The sequence below is a fragment of the Phragmites australis genome, chromosome 13 (genome assembly GCF_958298935.1).
Source record: "Phragmites australis chromosome 13, lpPhrAust1.1, whole genome shotgun sequence".
NCBI lineage: Eukaryota > Viridiplantae > Streptophyta > Magnoliopsida > Poales > Poaceae > Phragmites > Phragmites australis.
Window position 1 is genome coordinate 20,302,127 of NC_084933.1, and position 24,744 is coordinate 20,326,870.

A 24,744-nucleotide genomic window follows, 5' to 3' on the forward strand; every position below is an offset into this window, starting at 1 on the left:
AACGAAAAAATATAACAGGTCAAATGTCAGTCTTGATTTGCCAGTAGCGTTTCGTTGCCAGCACCATACGGATTTGATGGAAAAATATTTCCATAGTACGAGAACGAAATGCTTTTCTATAGAATAACTGGAGTGCTACTTGCTTCACAGTGGACGGTGAGGTAAGGAAACGCTGGCATAACCGTACCGCGACTTAAACAGGCCAGACATCTAAAAAGCCAAAGTTTCTGTGCAAAGGAGAACCGGAATTTAACGGTAGCATCAACAATTCACCGCAAGTAAAGGAACATCAGGGTGAAAATAGGAAGGAAAGCACATGTAAATTATCTGCAGAGTAAGGCCGGTTCTACAACATGTAAATATGTAATCTCACTTGATTTTGCAATCTACAACAGCTTTAAGTTTATATATCAATCAGGGAAGTAATGAATGACAATGACATCCGGTTGTAAGCACACGCTGTTCCACTCATCTGGAAGGTACGCCGGCCAGGACCAAGCATGCGCTATGCTGTTAGATCCTCCTCCCATGTTCCATTACACAGCACAAAATCATCAACTCATCCATGAACCACTTCCCAAGTAATTGTCCAACTAAGTTAGCCAATCATATCTGATGCAATTGCCACAGCCAGGTGATCTCGGTGGGGACAACTTTGCAGTGGCACCCATGCACAGCAGACTACAGGGTAAACCATAAAGTCTAGCCACTTTCTCTCCTGCAGTTGCCCGGTAGAAGATATCTAAACCGGTCAACATTCTTTAGCAGATAACTAGGAAGATGAACAGCAGAATATGTACTTGGGATATTCCCCAACTTAGCAATGATTTCTTGGAATGTGTACTCTTCTGGAAGCATATCAAAAAGATCCGACCCTCTGCAGATGACATCTTGAATCCTTTCAGGGTTTAGGAAGTACTTGAATCTGATCCGGTCAACATGGCTATAAGCTTGCATTTTGAAGGCAAAATCACTTATGTAGCGGAAACAAAAGCTGCAATGCCACCCCGAATCAGCAAGAAGCTCATCTGTCTGCCTGAAGTGTGCATACCTTGTCTTCCCACCTCGGTATCTGTGCATTGATGCCCTCCAACTCTTGTCATCCAGGAAAAATTCAAATGAGTAAAGATAATTCCTGAGCTGAAGATGAAGTATCTCTGGAATATCATCACACCATCTCAACAGATCAATTGTGTGACCGCTTGGGATTTCATCAACATCGGACATAATCAGCAGGTCATCGTCTTCTATTTTTGCTATCTTAATGAGCTGGTCCAGGGCAACCCTCTGATATGACTCCTCAACAAATGGGTTTTCTCCCTTCACGAACCTTCCACCAATCATACCATATGTCAGCCTCGATTCAGCAAACCCAAATCGATGGCGATTTTCCTTGAAGTGGAGAGGCTTTTTCAACCCAGTGAAGGTTGAATTGGATTCAAGCAGCACAAACTCAGACACGTAGGGACTAAGTTCATTCCAACGGATCTCAAGGATATCAAGTTCGTTGCTGAAGAGTACAGCATCAAAGACACGGCGTGGGGTATCCCGGACTTTCCACCCATGTAACTTGCAGAGGTTATCCATGGTGACATTCTCGTGGTAGTAGTGAGGGATAGTCTTAAAGGGCTTGGGAGGTGATTCCCAGATTGGCCGGAGGAAGTATGTGACCTTCTGACCATGTGCATATATCATTAAGATTATAATTGGCACACCAATCAAGAGGACCAAAAGTGCCCTGAAATCAAATCCCCGAAGCGCACACTTTAGCCTTGACATGGTCAGAACTGCCTTTGATGCAGGCTGCAAATGAATTCATAAAGCAAATAAGAAATCAAACAAGCAATAATGGACAAAAACCATGAAGCGACAAACTTGGCCACAAGGCAATAATGAACACCAGCTATGTGCATGCCAACTACTCCATACAACTATTAAATTTCTAGTATACACATGTTTTAGCTCTCTCCATCGATAAAGCGACAAACTTTACCACAAGGCAATAACAAAGCCTGCTTACCAAAATGAAATAAACTCCTGAAGCAATCGTCAAACATGAGCTTTTGGCAACACAGGTTGTGTTTTATCCAGAAAAAAAAAGCATCAAAAGCTAATCAGGAACTGACGAGTACCGCACAGAACTAGCTAATGACAAATGAAAACCTAACTTCACAACTACATGCATGAGAGCGCTAAAGACAACATCATTCATGAATATTCAAGCGCAAGATTAGCAAAATCATATACGAGGATAAAGTAGCAACAGCAAACCTAGAGCATTAGGAAATCGCAATGCCCAAGCTACAACCGAACTAAACCAGTTTTGTTAACAAGATCACTCAACGCCACTAATGATAATTGTGGCCAAAAGGCTGCTACTTTTCCTATCCACAAGGGTTCCACAATTCTGCAAATTTGCAAAAGCCCGAGACTTCGGCAGCACGAGTCCTTGTGGTGGAAGCAAGAAGGCAGAAAACCTCTCAAACTCATCGAAAGATTATTCCAAAGTTCCATATGCCATGCCGAAACACGCAATTCGGCCACGTCGCGAGATCCTACCACCCAAAAAGAGTGAAGGATTCGAACTCCATAGCGCCACGACCAACGCCTAATCCCCCCCCCCCCCCCATCGCCCATGCATGGGACGAGCATGGAAGAGCAACGGCCTCCACAACCAAAGCCGCCCCAAATCCAACCAGCATCTCATCCAAAAAGCGAAACTTCGCAGGAGACCAGCACGCAACGACCCATGCATGAAGCGTCCCGGCGCCACACGACTAAATCATGGCGGGTATGGGCACGAGCGCACAGCCTGGACCGAATGCGCAAGCCACCCGCGATGCCGAAGCATCTCGGTGGGCCGAAGACCGAGGAACCCACCCCTGCGGCGCACGGGGCAGATCTGGCCGGGGAGGGAAGGGGGGCGAGGGGATGAGTGGCTCACCTCGCCGCACACGCCGTCGCAGATGCCGTCGGTCTTCTTGTAGCCGTAGTGGCCGGCCTCTGGCATCGCAGCGCCCGGGCCAGGAAACCCCGCCGGAGCGAACAAATCCAAGAAGCCGGAACGGGGGGGGGGGGGGGGGACAAGAAAATCCCCCACAAGAACAAGCCACGCGGTAGCAGCTGCAATGGCGCGCCGATCGGACTAGGCGCCAGGTGGCGGCCGCGTGGCCGGGATGTCCCTGGCGATCGCCGGGGGCGGGGGTGCTCCGGCGGTTGGCGCTTTTCCGGTTCTCGCCCTCGGGGTCGTAGGTTTTTTCCGCTTGCCCGTTGCAGGGGGTGGCTCGGGGCGGTGATTAGCGGGGATCCGCGGGGTCGCCGGCGGCCCGGCGCAAAAGCGAGGGGGCGTTTCTTTTGCAACCGCCTAATTATAGCCGTTTGGGTGGCCTGCGGCGGTGCGGCGCGGCCCCTCATATCCATCGCCCGGTCCGGTGCTTCCGAGCTGGGCGATTTGGTCCTCACGCTTGGGAGGCAAAATTTTAGCCTAGCCACGCATTGATAGTGCCACTAGTGCTACTTTATGCATTAGTCCTTTGGTAGTACAATTTGCTTTTTTTAGATTATCGTTTACGATTATTTACGATCAAGTGTGCAGTAATTTTTTGAAAAATCTGCTCAAGTATTTTACCGGGTCTAAACTCCAGTACTCCTGAGGTATTGCTAGCTAAAGCTTAATGGCTATAGTATTACTGAACATCTCAGCTTTTATCCTATGGTTACTGACGAACTGGGACATGCTGGGCATCCAAATTTACAACGGAACTCATCCTGATTCATGATAGAGGCAGACGAAGCTGCGAACCATTCCCCATGGTGACGAGGAGAATCTCAGATGCGATGCTCCCTGCAGACTAGTATTGGATTACTTGCTTGTTCGCCGGTTCTCCGAGCTATTGGGCAACAAAGTTCCTACTAGTGGATCGGCATGTCTACACTGTGTCTTTTTTTTTAGAGCTTAATAAAAGAGAACTAAAAAATTAGGTTTATTAATTTTAGACATCTCAATATATATTTATATAGAAGACAATAATACGAATCAAACTAATTTTTTCATATTTTTTGAGTTTTAGATATTGTCTTATGCATTTTAGATTGTTTTAACCGATTTATCAATATAACTATTATTCATTTTGCTATTTTTTCTGAAATATTAAAAAATATGTATACATATATATGTATATATATATACGCGTACGTTATGCACATATTCGTATCTATATTGTCAGAGGGTAAACTCCTCAAGCAGGAATCCGGAGGGACCCCTTTGAGATTCGGCCGGGGGATAATTTTGAATTCGGTTTGCGGGTGAAATAAATGGGCGTAAATGCGATGCAGTTGGAATGGAATGATCGGATGCAGAAAGTAGTAAATGCTCAGGAGGTTTTTAGACAGGTTCGGACCGCACTGAGCGTAACACCCTACTCCTGTGTGTATGCTATAAATACTCTGAGAATGTCTCTCTGAGTGTTGCTGGGTTACAAAAATGTCTAGTCTAGAGCTTCGGACTCTTTGTTCTTCGGTGATCTGAGCTTCTGTGCTTGTCTTTGCTGTTGTACTAAACATCTGTCTTGCCTTACTTCAACTAACTTGTCTTCTCTGGGGAGTCCGTCCCGCCTTTATAGTCGCCGGGGCGGTAGCGTGCTCAGAAAGGGATGGCGTGAGTTCCAAGACGTCATAAATGAAAAGCAACTATCATGGGCTGCTGAGCGAGATGACGGGAGGATTGAAAACGTGCCTCTGTCCACTCTTGTAGGTCATCATGCCATTCTTCAACGGGCGCCGCGGGGAGGGCCCACCGGGTAGCCACTGAGCAACCCGGCGTGCCCGCCCGGTCAGAGCAAGCCTGACACATCAGAGCGGCAGACGGTGCGTCTTGGGCTTCGCGATGTTATCCCGAGGCGAGCCGGATGTCCCGCGATAGGACTCGTGCATTAAATATCCTCACGCCTCACTGCCAGGCCGTGGTAGGAACTGACAGCAAACGTAAGAGAGCAGTTAGAAATGATAGGCCACGCGCTCTCTTAAATACAGTATCGGATCTCTCACCAGTTGACACCTCATCGCTGGACCTCTATGGGGGCCACCAGCGTAGGACTTCTCAGGCCCTCGGGGAACCGAGTGCTCGGGGGCCACTGATCGCCGCCCCGATCACTCTCTCCCGGATATGCCCTTTCTTAGTACTCAGGAAATCGAGTACTCTGGGGCCACTGTTCACAGCCCCGAGCACTCTCTCCCGGAACTGGCTGTTCGGATCCTCAGGAAACCGAGTGCTCAGGGGCTACTGTTCACGGCCCCGATCACTCTCTCCCGGAACTGACTTCCCTTGGGTCCTTGGGGTACTCGGGTGCTCGGGGAGTCACTATTCGTAGCTCCGAGCACCATATTCCCGGTATTTGACTTTTCTGGTCGTCGGGGGACTTGAGTGCTCGAGGGTCACTGTTCGCAGCCCCGAGCACTCTCTTCCCGACACTTGGTCTTCTCGAGTCGTCGGGGAACTCGGGTACTCAGGGACCACTGTTCATGGCCCCAAGCACCCTCTCCCGGGACTTAGTCTTCTCGCACCTCAGGGAGATAACCCTTGCGGGAGGACGCCACGTGGCAACATACTGATCTGGCCTCGGAACTCAGGGACCCCTAGTTCCTGTATCACCGACACATATGTATTCGTATAAATAGTAGCTATAATAACTAGATCTATTCCCCCATCCTACTCTACCTCCACCAACCAAAGCAATCCATCGGAGCACGGCTTGCACACACCTATTTGCAGCATCGTATGCGCAGCCAAGGCCAGATCGTTTCTTCCCCAGGGCATCTTTTTGAGAAATTCTACGATTTACCATCGAATAATCACCAATTCTACGATTTACCATCGAATAAATTCCGTTTACTTCTATACCATCGAATAAACGATTCGGTTCCTTATCCGCCATCGAGTCATCTGATTTTTTAAAAATTCCGAAATTGCCCTCCGCTGGGCTCGTTCAGCTCATTATGAATAGTACCCGAGAGCTCAAAAAGTCAAAAAAATATGTCGATTTTTGTGCACGCTCTATAATTCTTAATCAACCCATTTTAACTGCATTCATAAAAAATACTGTGTAGAATTCAAACTAAAAATCCTCAAAATATGCTACTTTTGTAACTTCTCGTAATTTTTAAGTCTCACAAAAATTTAAAAAAAACTAAGAAAATTTACTAATATTTCTCTAATGTGATGTAATAATTTCTAAAATTATCTCCCGCGGTGAAAAAATGAGTTCTTTGAAATGCACAGTATTAAAAAATAGCATATTTTGAGAAATTTTAGTTTGAATTCTACACAGTATTTTTAGGTGAATACAGTTAAAATGGGTTGATTATGAATTATAGAGCGTGCACAAAAATCGACATATTTTTTTTGACTTTTTTAGCTCTTGGGTACTGTTCATAATGGGCTGAACGAGTCCTGTGGAGTGCAGTTTCGGAATTCAGATGGCTCGATGACGGATAAGGAATCAAATTATTTATTCGATGGTATAGAAGTAAACGGAATTTATTCGATGGCAAATCGTAGAATCGGTGGTTATTCGATGGCAAATCGTAGAATTTCTCCATCTTTTTTGAACCAAAGCGACGTAACATGTGTTCCAAACGACTCTCGAAAGCTATCCCTTTCCCTGTGAATTTCCTTCCAAATTTTCAGCCAAGATCGAGGGTTTGCTCGGAGCACCATCATCATCTGTCCAAGTTGATGACGAGAAGCACGAGGAGCAGCTGTTCCCTGGAACACTGCACATTGGTTGAAGACCCGGAGTACCATTAGAAGGTTTTCGAGTCTTGTGACCCGGAGTATAGTATTAAAAGGCGCCGGACTAGCTGACAATGGCCGGACGAACGCCGTTGCGTAGCGTGGCCTAAAAATTTCGGGCAAAAGATATGTTTCCGTTCGGTCCCCTTGGCGCTTGGCTCTCTTGTCGCGACAGAGTCCAAAAGCAAGTGAGCTCGTCGTGCACGCCGCATCTTCAAAAGCTTCTTTTACGTTGTTGATGTACATTGCGTAGATGCGTAGCAGCTTGATAGGGATATAAAAGATAAATTCATCGTATATCACCGAATTACTGTCTAATTTCTATTATGACATCAATTGAGGATAACATGTAGGACATGGACTTACATCTCTAATTTTTAATATAACATATAAGAAATATAATAAATTATTTAGTGGTAAATCATACGGTAAAAAAATACGCCCTCGGGGTCGTAGTTTTTTCCCGCTTGCCGTTGCAGCGGGTGGCTCGGGGCGGTGATTAGCGGGGATCCGCGGGGTCACCGGCGGCCCGGCGCAAAAGCGAGGGGGCGTTTCGTTTGCAACCGCCTAATTATAGCCGTTTGGATGGCCTGCGGCGGTGCGGCGCGGCCCCTCATATCCATCGCCCGGTCCGGTGCTTCCGAGCTGGGCGATTTTGTCCTCACGCTTGGGAGGCAAAATTTTAGCCTAGCCACCCATTGATAGTGCCACTAGTGCTACTTTACTATGCATTAGTCCTTTGGTAGTACAATTTGCTTTTTTTAGATTATCGTTTACGATTATTTACGATCAAGTGTGCAGTAATTTTTTGAAAAATCTGCTCAAGTATTTTTACCGTGTCTAAACTCCAGTACTCCTGAGGTATTGCTAGCTAAAGCTTAATGGCTGTAGTATTACTGAACATCTCAGCTTTTATCCTATGGTTACTGACGAACTGGGACATGTTGGGCATCCAAATTTACAACGGAACTCATCCTGATTCATGATAGAGGCAGACGAAGCTGCGAACCATTCCCCATGGTGACGAGGAGAATCTCAGATGCGATGCTCCCTGCAGACTAGCATTGGATTACTCGCTTGTTCGCCGGTTCTCCGAGCTATTGGGCAACAAAGTTCCTACTAGTGGATCGGCATGTCTACACTGTGTCTTTTTTTTAAGAGCTTAATAAAAGAGAACTAAAAAATTAGGTTTATTAATTTTAGTATCTCAATATATATTTATGTAGAAGACAATAATACGAACTAAACTAATTTTTTCATATTTTGTGAGTTTTAGATATTTTTCTATGCATTTTAGATTGTTTTAGCCGATTTATCAATATAACTATTGTTCCTTTTGCTATTTTTCTGAAATAATTAAAAATATGTATACATATATATGTATATATATACACGGACGTTATGCACATATTCATATCCATATGTATTCGTATAAACAGTAGCTATAGTAACTCGGTCTATTCCCCCAACCTACACTACCTCCAACCAAAGCAATCCATCGGAGCACGGCCCGCACACACCTATTTGCAGCATCGTATGCGCAGCCAAGGCCAGATCGTTTCTTCCCCAAGGGCGTCTTTTTTGAACCAAAGCGACGTAACATGTGTTCCAAACGACTCACGAAAGCTATCCCTTTCCCTGTTAATTTCCTTCCAAATTTTCAGCCAAGATCGAGGGTTTGCTCGGAGCACCATCATCTGTCCAAGTTGATGACGAGAAGCACGAGGAGCGGCTGTTCCCTGGAACACTGCACATTGGTCGAAGACCCGGAGCAGCGTTAGAAGGTTTTCGAGTCTTGTGACCCGGAGTATAGTATTAAAAGGCGCCGGACTAGCTGACAATGGCCGCACGAACGCCGTTGCGTAGCGTGGCCTAAGAATTTCGGGCAAAAGATATGTTTCCGTTCGGTCCCCTTGGCGCTTGGCTCTCTTGTCGCGACAGAGTCCAAAAGCAAATGAGCTCGTCATGCACGCCGCATCTTCAAAAGCTTCTTTTACGTTGTTGATGTACATTGCGTAGAAGCGTAGCAGCTTGATAGGGATATAAAAGTAAGATAAATTTATCATATATCACCGAAGAACTATCTAATTTCTAATATGACATTTATTGAGGATAATATATAGGTCATGGACTTACATGTCTAATTTCTAATATAACATATAAGAAATCTAATAAGTTATTTAGTGGTAAATCATAGAGTTAAAAAAATACATCAATCTCCTGTGACCAGCAGACGACTTGGTTCGCAGTAAACTGTTCTTCTGCATTTTCCGTGTCCTTGTACCAGCACCCTAAACTATTCCCTAAACTATTCTCGCTCTTCTTTTTTTTTCTATCTCTCAAAGCAATATACCATTCTTCGCATATATGTATCCGGCCATAACGCGTGAGAATTTGAAGATTATACTGCTGTGTATTTCAGACAGTAGCTGAGTTCATGCGTCCTTCACCGCGCAAGCAACTAGCAGGAAAAGCCATGGAAAGATCGAGCCCGTACACGTCGAACCGGGCCATCCGCTGATACCGTGTTGTTGCCGGTCGTTTTCGCCGAGAAAAGCTCCATGAGCAGTGGCCCACCACAAGATCGACAGACACGCACCTCGCGGTGCTGGTGGATTCATTATCGGTTCGTAATCATGCACTTACATGCGAATCACGCGAGACACGAACCACTCACGGTTGACGAACTGTGAAAACAAATTATCCGTTGCTATAATCCTCGACACGAACAGCCACCGAGTATTTTTTTTCTAAGGAAACCGATATTACCCGTTGTACTAGTAAAGAAAAAAAATCCGACTGACCACATAAAAAGTTTAAACAATCCAGACACAAAACAAAGTTTGGAGACTCTGAATGCTTCTCTAAATCCTAAAAAAGAAAGAAATTTTATGAGATTATTTATCAAAAGATCTTTGTAAGATACTGATTTATATTATTTTTTTTCTAATTCAAACCCTTGCAACTGAAAAGAATGAGAGAAATATGTAATATGTAATTTTTTTTTGATAAAATCGAATTTTATAGAATTTTCTTTTACACACTCACGCTAAAAAACGTCTTATATGGCAGACCCGCAAAAGACCGTCACGACGTTCAGTTCTTTCAACACTTGAGACCTCTCCATCGGCGGCCATACGTCAGGAACACCAGAGACGAAGGGATGCTGGGACAGGGATGACACGGAAAACCATTAAACTTGAAGCCGCTCGTCAGATGATACCCGTCTATATATATCCAGCTGAGAAATGGATCGAATCGGGCGCCGGCCAACGAGACACTCTGATGTCTGATTCGAGTGGTGGCACTTCGTGATGCGTCGGTATTGCAAAATGGCGCATGTGGTTGCTTGATCTCGAGGATCTTTCTCGAAACAACATTAAAAAAAAAAAAAACTGGTTGCTTCACCTGCTTGGCTGCTCCTCTCCTGCATTGCATGACAACTCAGGTCTGTACGACTGTACCGGCCTGGAAATGCACTGCAAATGAATTCATCTCAATTTAACATACACGACAAGTAGAGGATTGCAGATCAGGATCATCGATTTGCTTACTTCGTTTCCTTTTCCTTTTCTGAATGAAGACACGTCGGCCAGCACCAGGCGAAAAGGGCCAGATGAATCTGGACGGTTCGGGGAACGAGAGTGCATGACGCATTAAGCACGAAACACTGTTAGCAGATTCTTTCCACGGTGTGTTTAGCCCAACTCCAGCAGACTCCAATTTTGCATAATCCGGTGCTACAATACCATTACGGGTACTATAGAGCTGGAATCCGCAACTGTAGTATTCGTACCACTGTAGTAGTATATTCGTACCACTATAGTAGTACTGTTTAAAGAGTCTGGCAGTGGATCCTCGGGAGGAGGAAAATACCGTCGGGTTACTGTAGCAGTACTGCGTCGGGTTACTGTACAGTACTGCGTCGGGTTACTGTACAGTACTGTTTTTAGAGGCTGCCAGCGGGACCGGAGAGAGAAAAAGAGAAGTAGAAGGTAGGAATTGGGATAGCTGCTAGAGATAAAAAAAATAAGGGATATTGTAATAGTGGTAGAGAATGTTGTAATAGTATTTTTAAGAATAAAAATTTAAATACCTGTTGAAGATAACCTTACGCTAGTTATCCAAAGAGTACGCAATATTCTGCAGTGAGCTAGCTGAGACCTGCCCAAGATGAGCAACAAGCCAGTCCCATCTCCCTTCACCACATGACATGTACCCCATGAACTCCACATGGAGTCCGTCCATTATGAGCACTTGACATAATTTGAGACACCATTTTCTTTGTTGGGGGACCTACTCATGTGACATTTTTTAGTGCCTTGCCTTTTGCTAATCTTTTTCATTGACAGGTAGCCCAAGGTCTCCAACTACAGCACAGTAGCAGTTGAAAGAGAGAGTTTTTATTGAAGAGGTGTTGCAAGTTGCAATAGCTTGAGGTTTGCGGTTTCAATCGCGCTCTGGTTATGCCGAAGCATATAGGTATTTTGGGTGTAATATGCCGTCGCTGCCCTGGCTCTTGCGATCCCACATCAAGGAAAGCATTACTTAAAGGCCATGCCAAGTCATCATACCTCATACTTAAACAAGATTTAATACAAAAACGAATGATAGTTATTTGTAGCTCATCTCCCTCAAACAACATTTCCTAGCTCATCGGCACACAGGGGAAACACAGGAATTTCGCAAAAATCAGTCCATATTTATTTATTAGGACGTGGTATGCAATACATAATCAAACGCATTTAACAATGCGGTTTTTGCCGTCTCTCAACCACCATTGATAGTAGGTTGAAGGTGCAAACATACAATCATAAATAATGGTTGTTTATCCCGCATTATTGCCCCTAACATGTAATCGGAATTGACATATTTCTCAAAAGAAATCCTTATTGAGATTTATTTTTAGAAACTTTAGTACAACACGTGAACATACCACACAGTCATATCATCACACGCACGTACTTACACAAAACTTATTGAAAACCGAAGATACGAAGCTCGAAAATTAACGAAGTCACTACAGACATCTCGTTATCGGTGAGTACGTTAGCTATAATTAAAAGAAATTTATGTCTTGATAAGAAACATATTGGAAAGAGCAAACCTGTTATCGGGGAAATTTGGCATCGATAAACATTGTTGCAGGCCTCTAAACAGTTGTTCACCCCGCTTCTTCCAATGACTAGTTTACATCCATAGGCGAGAAATTGATTGGGCTTGACCAGACTTGATCGGGTCAAGGGGAATATGATGTCCCTGTCACACGCGGGGTGGCAGGTTCAATAATTTAAAAGCCAAGTTTGAATTAGCAACGGGGTTAAGGTTGGGAATATGTGCTTATGCTGCCAATTTGTTTGTAGCTTCGAACTCACACGACGAGCCGGGTGCGACGTTGTTTTGTGCCCGTTCTGTTGTCGTCCGTCTTCGACAGCGATTGCCTGGTTTAGTTATGTTTTTTTTTTTGCACGGCTCATGGTAGGATCCAAAAGGCCGGCTTTGTCGTGTGTTGTGTAGTTGTGATCTAAACGATTTATAATCTGGAGGCGCCCAAGTGGCTGGCCGGAGCCCAATCGATTTGAAAAATCGGTCGGGCTTGGTCTCCCTAACCGCACATATGTATATCTGAATCGTCCATGCATACTCGAATCATTTGCGTTTGATACCAACATATAGCTTCATTTTTCAACCCTTGTCTTTGGTCATATTTATTTTTGCTATAAATTGTCACGGTCTAGATTACGTGAAGAAGGTTTTTTTATTATATTAGGTATGGTAAGATTTTATTAGTATAACGTAACTTGTAAATTGTGATAATTAGTTTTTAATTAAGACTATTTATTTTTACTTTGTTTTTAGTGCAAGACTCTATAATTAGAATTAAAAACAAACAGGACTTGTGATTTACTCCCTCGTTCTTTTACGCTAGGCGTTTTGAAAATCGTCTCCACTCTCTACAGTGTATGTCCTGGTATTCAATGCTGTTTTTAAGCTACCAATGATCATCAACTCAAGGAACTAGAAAGTTTAAGATACCTCGTGACGAACGGACAGGTGCACTAGCAAGTGAAAACGGAGGTCGCTGTCTGGGCCAAGGAGACGCACCGTGCCGTATACGTGGCTGGGCGCAGGCCCGGGGGAGACGAAGACCGCCGCTCGCAGCAGCGCACTACTATCCCCGGGCAGATTCCTCTGGAGCAAGCGACGTGGGGGCGATCAACCGAGACGGACGGGCTCGGCGCGTCGCCGTCGTCGGCTCTGCTGCGCATCCTCCGCCGCTCACGCGCGCTCGCTGCTGTTTGGTGTTTTGCTTTCGGCGCTGAGCTGGTGGTGCTGATCGCGGCATCCAAAGGCTCCGAATTAGTCGCTGCCACTGCTCGTCTTTTTAATTTCCTGCCGCGCAAATCAAAATCACACGCGGCGACATGGACAGAGGCTCGGCTCGTAGCGGATGAAACGGCGAGACGACGGCACAGTGCAGGGCCTGTAGTGATCGGCAGAGCGGCAAACTCTGAAGTCATAAGTTAACTTTTGGAAGTGCAGGTGCGCCTGTTCACAGAACCCTCGGTCGAAGTTAAGTTTTAGATGTTATAGATAGATCCCTGGTTCCACTCTTATGTAACTCAAAAATACTAAGAATAATATCCTTCCAAACCTAGAACAACATGTAAAAACTGCACTTAGATTTACAAGTGGTGATATCAAACTGCTGTATGCTGAGGTAGTTTGCCATTTGGACCATTATACTGCATGAATCTGAGCACTTAAATTCTCAATGCGTTGACATCGGCTACTGTCAATGTTACTTGGACACCTGTGTTCATTTTTTTTTTGCCGAATTGAATAGCTCAAATTCGAGTTAGATTTCGATACACATATCAGATTTCGAATTGTATTTAATATGTTAATTTTTTTTTTTCGAATGGGACACTTGAATCTGAGTGAGATACATACTACCCTTAACACTGGCTACGGTAGGTAAGGCCAGGCTGGGCTGGCTGGTGTATGAGCGGGTTTAAACTCGGAAGCAGCCCAATCATTCCTGCAAACGGGCCTCCATTGAGCCTAAAGTCCATCCATTTAAAGGCCCAAGACCGTTGCACATCAAAGCCCATTTTCTCACGTTACGACGCTCCAAGCGCGCGGGAAACCCAAAATCTCCTCCTCCCGTCTCCTCCACGGCTCCACCTCATCAGTCCCAATTCCCAAATCCCAAACCCTAGAAAAATCTCTGGCGCACAGCTCGGCCGCCATGAGCGCCCCAATGGAGGTATCCTTCTCCGCGCCCGCTCCCCCTCCGGACACTGCGTCCGCCGCCCCGTCGCCGGTGCCTGCCGCCGCGGTTTCCTCCTCGCTGCAGCAGCAGGCGGCGGCCGCCGCGGTCGCTCCCTCCCCGGCCGACGACAAGGTCCTCGTGTCAGGTGGGCGCCGCGACGCCCGCGTGTCCGCATCGTCCTAGCGACATCGGGTTCGGGTTTGTGTAGGGATGCTGATTTGACGCGTTTCTCCTCTTTTGTGCCTGCTGCAGTTGAGGTGCTGCTGCACGCCGCTAGCGCGGCTCGCCACGAGGACGTCCAAGCGGCGGTAGAGAGGTCCGTGCTTCATCTGAACTTACTTTTGTCGTTGTTTTATGAGTTGGTGACGCGTGAGCAGTTTAGGAATGCTGGTTTATACACGTTAGGGTTCTGGAAACATGGAAGCTTTGTTTTGAAGGAACTGTTGAATATAATATTTTGCAGTGAGTTAGCAGGATGTGTTGTGGGTTGGTTGCCTATTAGCGCTTGCATAGTGGAGGAAGTAGTGCAAGTATTGGATAACTAGCAGAATGCAGCTAGTGTTAAACAATGTGGCAAATCAGGAGTGAATTGCCAAGAGTTTCTAATAGAGTAATAGGAATCGCAGAGTAGGGGCAGATTTAAACTTTTAAAGAGAAAATATCAGAGACCTTCTAAGCTCTGTAATCGACTACCAATTAGATGGATGTGACATGCTTCGAAGCCAGTCATTCCAAAAAGGTCTACTGTTCACTACTGGCTTCTTGAAATTGTGGAGAAAGCAGTAAAGGTTTCCTCAAATACTATCGTCTGTAGTGGTATTTCAGAGAAGAGCATTAACAGATTTGGCTCTTTCTTATCGACGTAGTATTTGGATCTGAAGCCACGGAATTAACATAGTTTCCTGAAGAGAATTTCTGGATTTTAATACTAGCTTGTAGGTTATTTGTTAAAAATTTGCACTATAATTTCCATCTTCTCTCATGAGCCATTAACATTTGTTATTGCACATACTTCAAATTTTGTACTCGCTCGCTCAATCAGGATGCTAGAAGCTCGAAGCTTAAGCTATGTTGATGGGCCCGTGCCGATTCCTGCTGATGATCCTTTTCTTCTTGAAAACGTCAAAAGGATCCACATTTGTGACACTGGTACCATAATCCGCTTAGGCTGGGAAGTGTTCTTTCTTGGCCTCTATTACTTATGACGTCCTTGTTTTAAGTGCTTACTGTTTACGCAGATGAGTGGGTTGAGAATCACAAAGTTTTGTTATTTTGGCAAGTCAAGCCTGTTGTGCATGTGTTCCAGGTATTCAACTATAATGGTTACTGCCTAATCACTTGCAGTTATATCCAAAACTGAGGTTCTTTTTTGTATGTCAACCTGTTGCCATGTTGGTTATCTTGCTTCTCAATCAGTGGCACTGAAATTCTATAGTTGTTTTATCTGGACATCTTGAGATATTATTTCAACACTGCTGCATACTAGCTGTTGTTGTTTTGAGTTGAAGTTATTAAAAACACTTGTTTTCTCTGGAGACATCCAAAGTTACATTGTGCATCCTAATATTAATCCCAGGGAATAGTTTCTTTCCAAAAGATAAATTGTTCCATATTGTGTATCCAATTCAATATATATCAATTTGGTCCAGATTTACTTACCTCAAGCTCATTTGGTTGTGCTGTAGCTGTGTGAAGAAGGTCCAGGTGAGGAACCGAGTGAAGATGATGCGCTCTCTAGCTTTAATGAGTGGGCTCTACCAGCCAAAGAATTTGATGGTTTGTGGGAAAGGTAAATAATGTTTCTCCTTAACCAGTTTAATCTCCATTTTGTTCTGTGCATGATCTCTTTAGTGTTTGCAGCTTACTATATGAAGTTGGTCTCAAGCAGAGGTTGCTGAGATATGCTGCCACTGCATTGTTTTTTACTGAAAGAGGTGTGGACCCATGTCTTGTTTCATGGAACCGGTAAACATCTAACACATTGTTGTAGACATTTGGAGTCAGTATACTACAAAAGAAACAGAACAAAAGCATGTGTACTCTACGTAATGAAATGATTCTTCATTCTTTCAGTTGTTTATATATTTTGTACAAAAAATTGCAGGATTGTACTTTTGCATGGTCCACCTGGAACAGGAAAGACGTCCTTGTGTAAAGCTCTAGCGCAGAAACTTTCTATTCGCTTCAAGTCCAGGTCCATGCTGAATGAGATACTAAACTGTTTCTTTGGTATTAAATATGTGTTATTCATTACTGACACATTTTCTACTAGGTATTCTATGTGCCAATTGGTTGAAGTCAATGCTCATTCATTGTTCAGCAAGTGGTTTTCTGAAAGTGGAAAACTGGTATGCCTTTTTTGTGCTAGACTGTTATCATGTCACATGTTCACATTCTGGACTCACATTCACATCTTATGGCACTTGGGTTTCTATGTTTCTGAACCATAATGCATGAACAATAAATAAAGTATTCTTATGGTACATTCTGGAATTTCTGAAATATTATGCACGAGTTTTTGTACATATTCACTTACATCTTACATTGTACATCCTATCCGATGTCCTTTAGGTGGCCAAACTTTTCCAGAAGATCCATGAGATGGTGGAGGAAGAAAGCAACCTCGTATTTGTGTTGATAGGTATGTTCTTGAGTAGTGACAGATGACAATTCAGCACTCCTTAGTGAAAGCTAACCCCAAGCTGCCAAAAAGATTAGACAAGTGAGGATCCTTCTATCTATGGTCTGAAATGACTAGATGTGTCCGTGATCCACCCTTTGCTCATCTTGTAGCGGAGGAATCATCGTAACAGTTTACATTGTTTATTCCTTTTGTGCTTGGAGAGAGATTAGCTGATTAGAGGTCATAAGTTGAATTTCATCAAAACCAGCACAATTTCGCGTATCCTTGGCATTGCCTCCTCGTTGAAGCTAGCAAACACATAACACAAGTAGTACTTCTAGAGAGTGCTAACTGAGCTTTGTGAAAATAGGGGATATGATTTTCTGCAGGCTGTATATTTGGAACCTCAATCTTATATATGATATGTAGATGAAGTTGAAAGCCTTGCTGCTGCCAGACAGGCTGCCATATCTGGCTCTGAACCTTCAGACTCCATTAGGGTAAAGTTTTCATCAGTTTTTCGTTTGCCATGTATAACTCAGGTAGGTAATATTTACACTGTATTCTTTCCCTGTGGAACTTCAGGTTGTAAATGCGCTGCTAACACAAATGGACAAACTGAAGTCTTGGCCAAACGTTATCATTTTGACAACATCAAATATCACCACAGCTATTGGTATTACATTTCTGCCGTTTGACTCTTTAACCGTAGTGCTGTGAATGATCAACATCTCAATAGTCTCATGTTATTAGTTGGTAGAGTGAATCTCTTTACAATGAGATTATACTGTATTCTTTAGGGAAGATGAACTATGCATTTCCATGACAGCACATTTCCTACTTTTTTTAATTAAAATAATATTGCAGCTAAAGTTTAAATATCTTTTTGCCAGCAAAAATGACAAATTAGTTGCACTCAGTAGACATTATATCTGGTGGACCTGATGGGATAAGTCCTTGTGCAGCACATGGTCTTTGTGGGGCTGCTGCATGGTCTTTGTGGGGCTGCCACATGGTGGTGGTCTTGCTGCCCATATGCTTTAGGACAGCATCTAGGACACTAGGACAGCATCTTAGACTAGAGGACAGCATCTAGGACAGCATCTTAGACTAGCATCTTAGACTAGCATCTTGGCATATGCTTGGCTGGCCATGGGCCTATAAATATGTATCCCCAACCCCTCAGGTTGGCATGGCATTTGTGTGAGAAATAAAGGAAAAATTGCCCCAACTCCTAGTGTCATCCTCTCTCGATGAGAGTAAGAATTCAGCTACTACCAAGAGTAAGAATTCAGCGACTAACAACTGGTATCAGAGCCTGTTTATCCTGTAGCCTGAGCATCTCCTGTTCATCTCCCCCCTCAGCCTCGCAGCAGCCCCAGTTAAGAGCAGCAGCAGCCCCGGTTGCTCCTGCTCACCCCTCTCCCTCTGCGCAGAGCAGCAGTAGCTCGTCTGAAGCAGCCCTCTCCCCACGCAGCAGCCCTCCCCCGGTAGCGCGTCATGTCCGCAGGGCAGTCTCAGCGCTCGGTCGCCTCGAGCACGAGGCGTCGGCAGGAGGCCGAACTTGCCGCGGCAGAGGAACGCGAGCGAGCGGCGGCAGAGACCGCTGCGGCGGCGGCAAGGGCGTCGAGGCTGGCAGCGGCGGAGCTAGCAGCAGCCAGAGCGGAGGCAGAAGCAGCGGCGGCGGCGGTTGCAGCGCGTGCGGCGGCAGCGGAGGTCGAGGCTCTGCGCGGCAGCACCGGCAGCTCCATTTCTGCTGACGACAGCGCCGACGCGGACCTCGAGCTGCCGGAGGCAGAGGCAGCGCGAGAGCGGGCGGCACAGTGGGCAGCGGCGCACGCCCACGAGCGGGGCGGCAGCCCAGACAGGCGCGGACGCGCCGGCGGCGCTCCTGGAGGAGGCGCGCACGCCGGCGGCGCTCCTGGAGGAGGCGCGCACGGCAACGGTGGCGGACGGGTCGATGGAGAGCGCGGCCTTTACAGGCGGCGTGGCTCTCTCTCCCCGGATCGGTACCGTGGTCACCACGGGTTCCAGGCTGTTGTCAGGGACGTCGGCCCCGGCGGTGGGTGGCCTACCCTCACTAAGACCAACTACGTCGAGTGGGCTGCGGTGATGAGGGTAAAGCTCCAGGTGCGGCACATGTGGGAGGCAGTCCGGTACGGCGACGTCGACTACGACCAGGATCGACGGGCGCTGGATGCCCTCATCGCAGCAGTCCCGTCCGAGATGCAGTTCTCGCTTACCAATAAGCGGACTGCCAAGGAGGCTTGGGACGCCATCGCTGCGGCACGCATCGGCAGCGACCGCGCCCGCAAGTCCACACTGCAGGCACTTCGCAAGGAGTGGGAGAACCTGGCCTTCAAGCCAGGTGAGGACGTTGATGACTTTGCTCTCCGTCTCAACACTCTGTTGCAGAAGATGGTGCAGTTCGGCGATGACACCTACGGCGAGGAGAGAGCTGTCGAAAAGCTCTTCCGTTGCGTCCCCGAGAAGTACAAGCAGATAGCTCGCTCGATCGAGTCTCTGCTGGATCTCTCCACGATGTCGATCGAGGAGGCGATAGGTCGCCTCAAGGTCGTCGACAGCGATGAGCCACAATCTCTCTCGGGGCCCATCACCACTGGCGGGAAGCTCCTTCTCACTCGGGAGCAGTGGGATGCCTGCCAGGGTGACCGGAGGAAGGGGGAGCCTTCTTCCACGACAGGCGGCCGCAAGCGTGGCAAGCCGCGCAAGGCGCGCAGAGACGCCCAGGCCGGGGCGCGAGGACGTGCCGAGGGTGATGCCCGCGGAGGCGCCCAGGGCGGCGCCGCCGGCAAGCACAAGCCGGCACGAGACGACACCTGCCGCAACTGCGGCCGGCTTGGCCATTGGGCCAAGGACTGTCGTCAGCCACGACGCGGCCAGGCCCACGTCGCATAGGCGGAGGAGGAGGAGCCGGCTCTGTTCATGGCTCATGCGAGCATAGAGCTACCTCCAGCGGCACCGGCCGCAGCGGCTCTCCTCCACCTTGACGAGCCAAAAGCACACGCCCTCCTCGGCGACAGCTCCGGCAACGACAAGACTGACGGGTGGTGCCTCGACATCGGCGCCACCCATCACATGACCGGTCGACGGGAGTTCTTCACCGAGCTTGACTCTAGCGTCCGAGGCTCCGTCAAATTTGGGGATGCCTCCGGCGTGGAGATCAAGGGCGTCGGTTCCGTCATCTTCACCGCCGTGTCTGGTGAGCACAGGCTGCTCACCGGAGTCTACTACATTCCCGCGTTGAGGAACTCTATCATCAGCTTGGGACAGCTGGATGAGAACGGTTCGCGCGTGGTTGTTGAGGATGGAGTCATGAGGATTTGGGATCGCCGTCGTCGCCTTCTTGCCAAGGTAACCAGAGGCACAAATCGACTCTACGTCCTTAACGTGCAGGTGGCACAACCCCTCTGTCTCGCCGCTCGTCGGGACGACGAGGCGTGGCAGTGGCACGAGCGCTTCGGGCACCTTCACTTCGAGGCCCTGAAGCGGCTCAGTGCCGCAGAGATGGTGCGAGGCCTGCCGTGCCTATACCATATGGAGCAGCTCTGCGACGTCTGCGTGTTGACGAAGCAGAGGCGACTCCCCTTTCCCCAGCGGGCGAGCTTCCGAGCCAAGGAGAGGCTCGAGCTTGTGCACGGGGACTTGTGTGGCCCGGTGACACCGGCCACACCGGGAGGACGACGCTACTTCCTGCTGCTCGTCGACGACCTCTCTCGCTACATGTGGGTGATGGTCCTCGGCAGCAAGGGAGAGGCTGCGGACGCCATCAGGCGCGCGCAGGCTGCTGCGGAGGCGGAGTGCGGCCGCAAGCTGCGCGTGCTGCGCACCGACAACGGCGGCGAATTCACGGCGGCTGAATTCGCGTCGTACTGCGCTGATAAGGGCATTCAGCGCCACTACTCCGCGCCGTACAGCCCGCAGCAGAACGGCGTCGTCGAGCGGCGCAACCAGACGGTTGTGGGGATGGCTCGGGCCCTCCTCAAGCAGAGGGGGATGCCGGCTGTCTTCTGGGGAGAGGCGGTGGTGACGGCCGTCTACATCCTCAACCGCTCGCCTACCAAGGCGCTCGACGGCAGGACGCCGTACGAGGCTTGGCATGGGCGCAAGCCGGCGGTCTCCCACTTACGGGTCTTCGGCTGCCTCGCGTTCGCCAAGGAGCTTGGCCACATCAGCAAGCTCGACGACAGGAGCACTCCGGGAGTGTTCATCGGCTACGCGGAGGGCTCGAAGGCCTACCGCATCCTCGACCCGAAGACACAGCGTGTGCACACGGCGCGCGACGTTGTGTTCAACGAAGGGCGAGGATGGGCGTGGGACAAGGCGATGGACGACAGATCGGCTCCGACGTACGACGACTTCACTGTCGAGTACGTCCACTTCGAGGGAGCTGGGGGAGTAGGCAGCTCTTCTTCGACGAGCGTGTCTACCCCAGTCCCCGAGCCTCCACCGACCCCGGCGCCTGCTACTTCGACAGCACCACGTTCTCCAGCCAGGACCTCGGCTGCGATGAGTTCTTCGCCGGCTTCACCACAGCCAGCAACGCCACACACTCCAGCACCGACAGGCACCTCTCCGGGCACGTCTACTCCAACACCAGCTCGTGTCGAGCACAGCCCGGTTGAGCTCGCTACTCCGCTCTCTCACGACGAGGAGCGCATCGACGCGTACCACGACGGCGAGCCGTTGCGGTACCGTACGATGGAGAACCTTCTCGGCGACCAGCCGGTGCCGGGACTGGTGCCTCACGATCTGGAGGCGCAGTTGCACCTTGCGTGTGACGACGGCGAGCCTCGGTCGTTTGCAGAGGCCGAGAGACACGCGGCATGGCGCGCCGCGATGCAGTTGGAGATGGATGCGGTTGAGAAGAACCGCACCTGGGAGCTTGCTGACCTCCCTCGTGGTCACCGAGCGATCACCCTTAAGTGGGTGTTCAAGCTGAAGAGGGATGAAGCCGGCGCCATCGTCAAGCACAAGGCTCGCTTGGTGGCACGAGGTTTCGTGCAGCAGGAGGGGGTCGACTTCGACGACGCCTTCGTTCCCGTGGCACGGATGGAGTCCGTGCGACTCCTCCTTGCGCTAGCTGCCCAGGAGGGCTGGCGTGTTCATCACATGGACGTCAAGTCGGCGTTCCTTAACGGCGACTTGAAGGAGGAGGTCTACGTGCACCAGCCGCCGGGATTTACGATCCCCGGCAAGGAGGGCAAGGTGCTCCGCCTGCGCAAGGCCCTCTATGGCTTGCGGCAGGCACCGAGGGTGTGGAATGCCAAGTTGGATTCCACGCTAAAAGGGATGGGCTTCGAGCAAAGCCCGCACGAGGCGGCCATCTACCGACGGGGCAGTGGAGGTACTGCTCTGCTGGTGGGTGTCTACGTCGACGACTTGGTGATCACCGGCACCAAAGATGCGGAGGTGGCGGCATTCAAGGAAGAGATGAAGGCCACCTTCCAGATGAGTGACCTGGGACCTCTCTCCTTCTACCTGGGGATCGAGGTGCACCAGGATGACTCCGGGATCACGCTTCCACAGACCGCCTACGCCAAGCGCGTCGTTGAGCTAGCTGGGCTCACCGACTGCAACCCAGCTCTCACTCCGATGGAGGAGAGGCTGAAGCTGAGCCGCGACAGCACGACGGAGGAGGTGGACGCTACGCAGTACCGGCGTCTTGTGGGGAGCCTTCGCTACCTCGCCCACACACGGCCGGACTTGGCATTCTCCGTCGGCTACGTTAGTCGGTTCATGCAGCGACCGACGACGGAGCACCAGCAGGCTGTGAAGAGGATCATCCGCTACGTTGCGGGGACTCTCGATCACGGCCTCTACTACCCTAGGTGCCCTGGGGCGGCACACTTCATCGGGTACAGCGACAGCGACCACGCCGGCGACATCGACACCAGCAAGAGCACGAGCGGGATCCTCTTCTTCCTCGGCAAGTGCCTCGTTAGCTGGCAGTCGGTCAAGCAGCAGGTGGTGGCCCTGTCCAGCTGCGAGGCCGAGTACATAGCGGCCTCCACCGCTTCGACTCAGGCGCTCTGGCTCGCTCGACTGCTTGGTGATCTCCTCGGCAGAGACACTAGAGCGGTGGAGCTCAGGGTGGACAGCAAGTCCGCTCTAGCCCTGGCAAAGAACCCCGTTTTCTATGAACGGAGCAAGCACATCCGGGTGAGGTACCACTTCATCCGAGGCTGTTTGGAGGAAGGGAGCATCAAGGCGAGCTACATCAACACCAAGGATCAGCTTGCGGACCTGCTCACCAAGCCTCTTGGGAGGCTCAAGTTCCTTGAGCTCTGCTCCAGGACCGGGATGGTTCAATCTTCCCACAAGACGACGCACAAGACTTAGGGGGAGAATGATGGGATAAGTCCTTGTGCAGCATATGGTCTTTGTGGGGCTGCTGCATGGTCTTTGTGGGGCTGCCACATGATGGTGGTCTTGCTGCCCATATGCTTTAGGACAGCATCTAGGACACTAGGACAGCATCTAGGACAACATCTTAGACTAGAGGACAGCATCTAGGACAGCATCTTAGACTAGCATCTTAGACTAGAGGACAGCATCTTAGACTAGCATCTTAGACTAGAGGACAGCATCTAGGACATCATCTTAGACTAGCATCTTAGACTAGCATCTTGGCATATGCTTGGCTGGCCATGGGCCTATAAATATGTATCCCCAACCCCTCAGGTTGGCATGACATTTGTGTGAGAAATAAAGGAAAAATTGCCCCAACTCCTAGTGTCATCCTCTCTCGATGAGAGTAAGAATTCAGCTACTACCAAGAGTAAGAATTCAGCGACTAACAGGACCAACTACAGTCAGAATTCATAGTGATTATATATGGACATTCATAATTTAATCTCCTAGTTTTGTTTCGCATAACAGTCTGTAGCCTTCTTCCCTAAAAAATCTTATATACAGTATGAGGACATATATAATTAACAAAATGCTAACTCTTGTCTATTGGCAGATATTGCGTTTGTTGACAGGGCAGACATCAAGGCATATGTTGGACCCCCTACACTTATAGCACGATACGAGATTTTGAGGTCATGCATACAAGAACTCTTAAGAGTTGGTATTCTTACATATCCTCAAGTATGTCCTTTGGCGCCAACTTGGTGCCGGCGATGCCTCAGCTTGTTTATTTTCTTACAGTACTACTATCGCTGTATCAGCCTATCCAGTTGCTCAGGAATGAGGTTGTCTTTGAGCATGCACACCCGATATGAGCAAATCCTTTTCTGGATCTTAAATAACAGCGATTTAGTTTTCAACTTTCTTGCAATCTCTGTGAACCTTAAAAGGGTTATCTTTCTCCAAATTTAGGGCGGTAGTCTGCCATGCATTCTGAACTATTCGACCTTGAAAGAGAAGAATCACTGTCCTGAGGCTGCCGAATCCCATGGTGTGGTTCATCTCTCAAGCTTACTCCATGAAGCCGCAGAACTGTGCGAGGTAAATTATGAAGCTCACACATGTGCTATTTGCAGAACTGACGGTGGCTATTTATTTCTCTTTTACAGGGACTTAGTGGTCGATCATTGAGGAAACTCCCTTTCCTGGCACATGCTTCTGTCGCCAGCCCTTCGTGCTGCGATGCTTCTGCCTTCATGCATACGTTGATACAGACTGCTCGAAGAGAGGTCTCGGAGTCACGTGGATAGTTCAATCTTGATTTTTTTTTTTTTTTTTTTTTTTTGTGTGGTAAGAGCAGAATACCAACAGCTCATTCCAAGTGCCATGCCCCTGAATCGCTGATACGATGCATAGTTCAGACTAGATGTACACAATCGTCTAAAGTACCTAACAAATCCATTCCATCTCTAGGGTTAGAATGGGAATCCAGAATGGATGGAATCGGTGCCTCCCTTATTGTTGTTTCCGTACCTTTTGATCTTCAGTAAATTTTTACACGGTATGGGAATCCGTACCATGATGGACATCACCCTGTTGTCCCTTTTGAACTAGTTCCATATTCTGGTGTCTGAAATCAGATTTGTTTCCATTATTGCAACTTGGAATCAGATCGGTTGC

The 24,744-nt window shown here is 48.3% G+C and overlaps 2 protein-coding genes across 2 annotated transcripts; one reads left to right on the forward strand and one right to left on the reverse strand.

Moving 5' to 3' along the window:
• Positions 1–295: 295 nt before the first annotated feature.
• On the reverse strand, positions 296–3,389 carry LOC133888147 (uncharacterized). Its single transcript, XM_062328290.1, has 2 exons — positions 2,945–3,389; positions 296–1,803 (listed from the first exon to the last, which is right to left on the reverse strand). Exons 1-2 carry the CDS (start codon positions 3,008–3,010, stop codon positions 703–705), a joined length of 1,167 nt encoding a protein of 388 aa, XP_062184274.1. The 5' UTR covers positions 3,011–3,389; the 3' UTR covers positions 296–702.
• Positions 3,390–13,978: 10,589 nt separating this feature from the next.
• On the forward strand, positions 13,979–24,652 carry LOC133888058 (pachytene checkpoint protein 2 homolog). The gene is made up of 14 exons (XM_062328163.1): positions 13,979–14,211; positions 14,319–14,382; positions 15,109–15,215; positions 15,305–15,372; positions 15,752–15,855; positions 15,927–16,031; positions 16,171–16,260; positions 16,339–16,414; positions 16,638–16,707; positions 17,119–17,189; positions 17,275–17,365; positions 23,678–23,805; positions 24,037–24,165; positions 24,234–24,652. Exons 1-14 carry the CDS (start codon positions 14,043–14,045, stop codon positions 24,372–24,374), a joined length of 1,413 nt encoding a protein of 470 aa, XP_062184147.1. The 5' UTR covers positions 13,979–14,042; the 3' UTR covers positions 24,375–24,652.
• Positions 24,653–24,744: the final 92 nt, after the last annotated feature.

What these genes read in the sequence shown, in the direction of transcription:
- LOC133888058 (XM_062328163.1), top strand. Translation starts at nt 14,043, where the DNA reads ATGAGCGCCCCAATGGAGGTATCCTTCTCCGCGCCCGCTCCCCCTCCG. An exon ending in GTCCAAGCGGCGGTAGAGAG is followed by an intron (nt 14,383 to 15,108) that starts GTCCGTGCTTCA and finishes TCGCTCAATCAG; the next exon opens with GATGCTAGAAGCTCGAAGCT. An exon ending in GATCCACATTTGTGACACTG is followed by an intron (nt 15,216 to 15,304) that starts GTACCATAATCC and finishes CTGTTTACGCAG; the next exon opens with ATGAGTGGGTTGAGAATCAC.
- LOC133888147 (XM_062328290.1), bottom strand. Translation starts at nt 3,010, where the DNA reads ATGCCAGAGGCCGGCCACTACGGCTACAAGAAGACCGACGGCATCTGC. An exon ending in GCGACGGCGTGTGCGGCGAG is followed by an intron (nt 1,804 to 2,944) that starts GTGAGCCACTCA and finishes ATTCATTTGCAG; the next exon opens with CCTGCATCAAAGGCAGTTCT.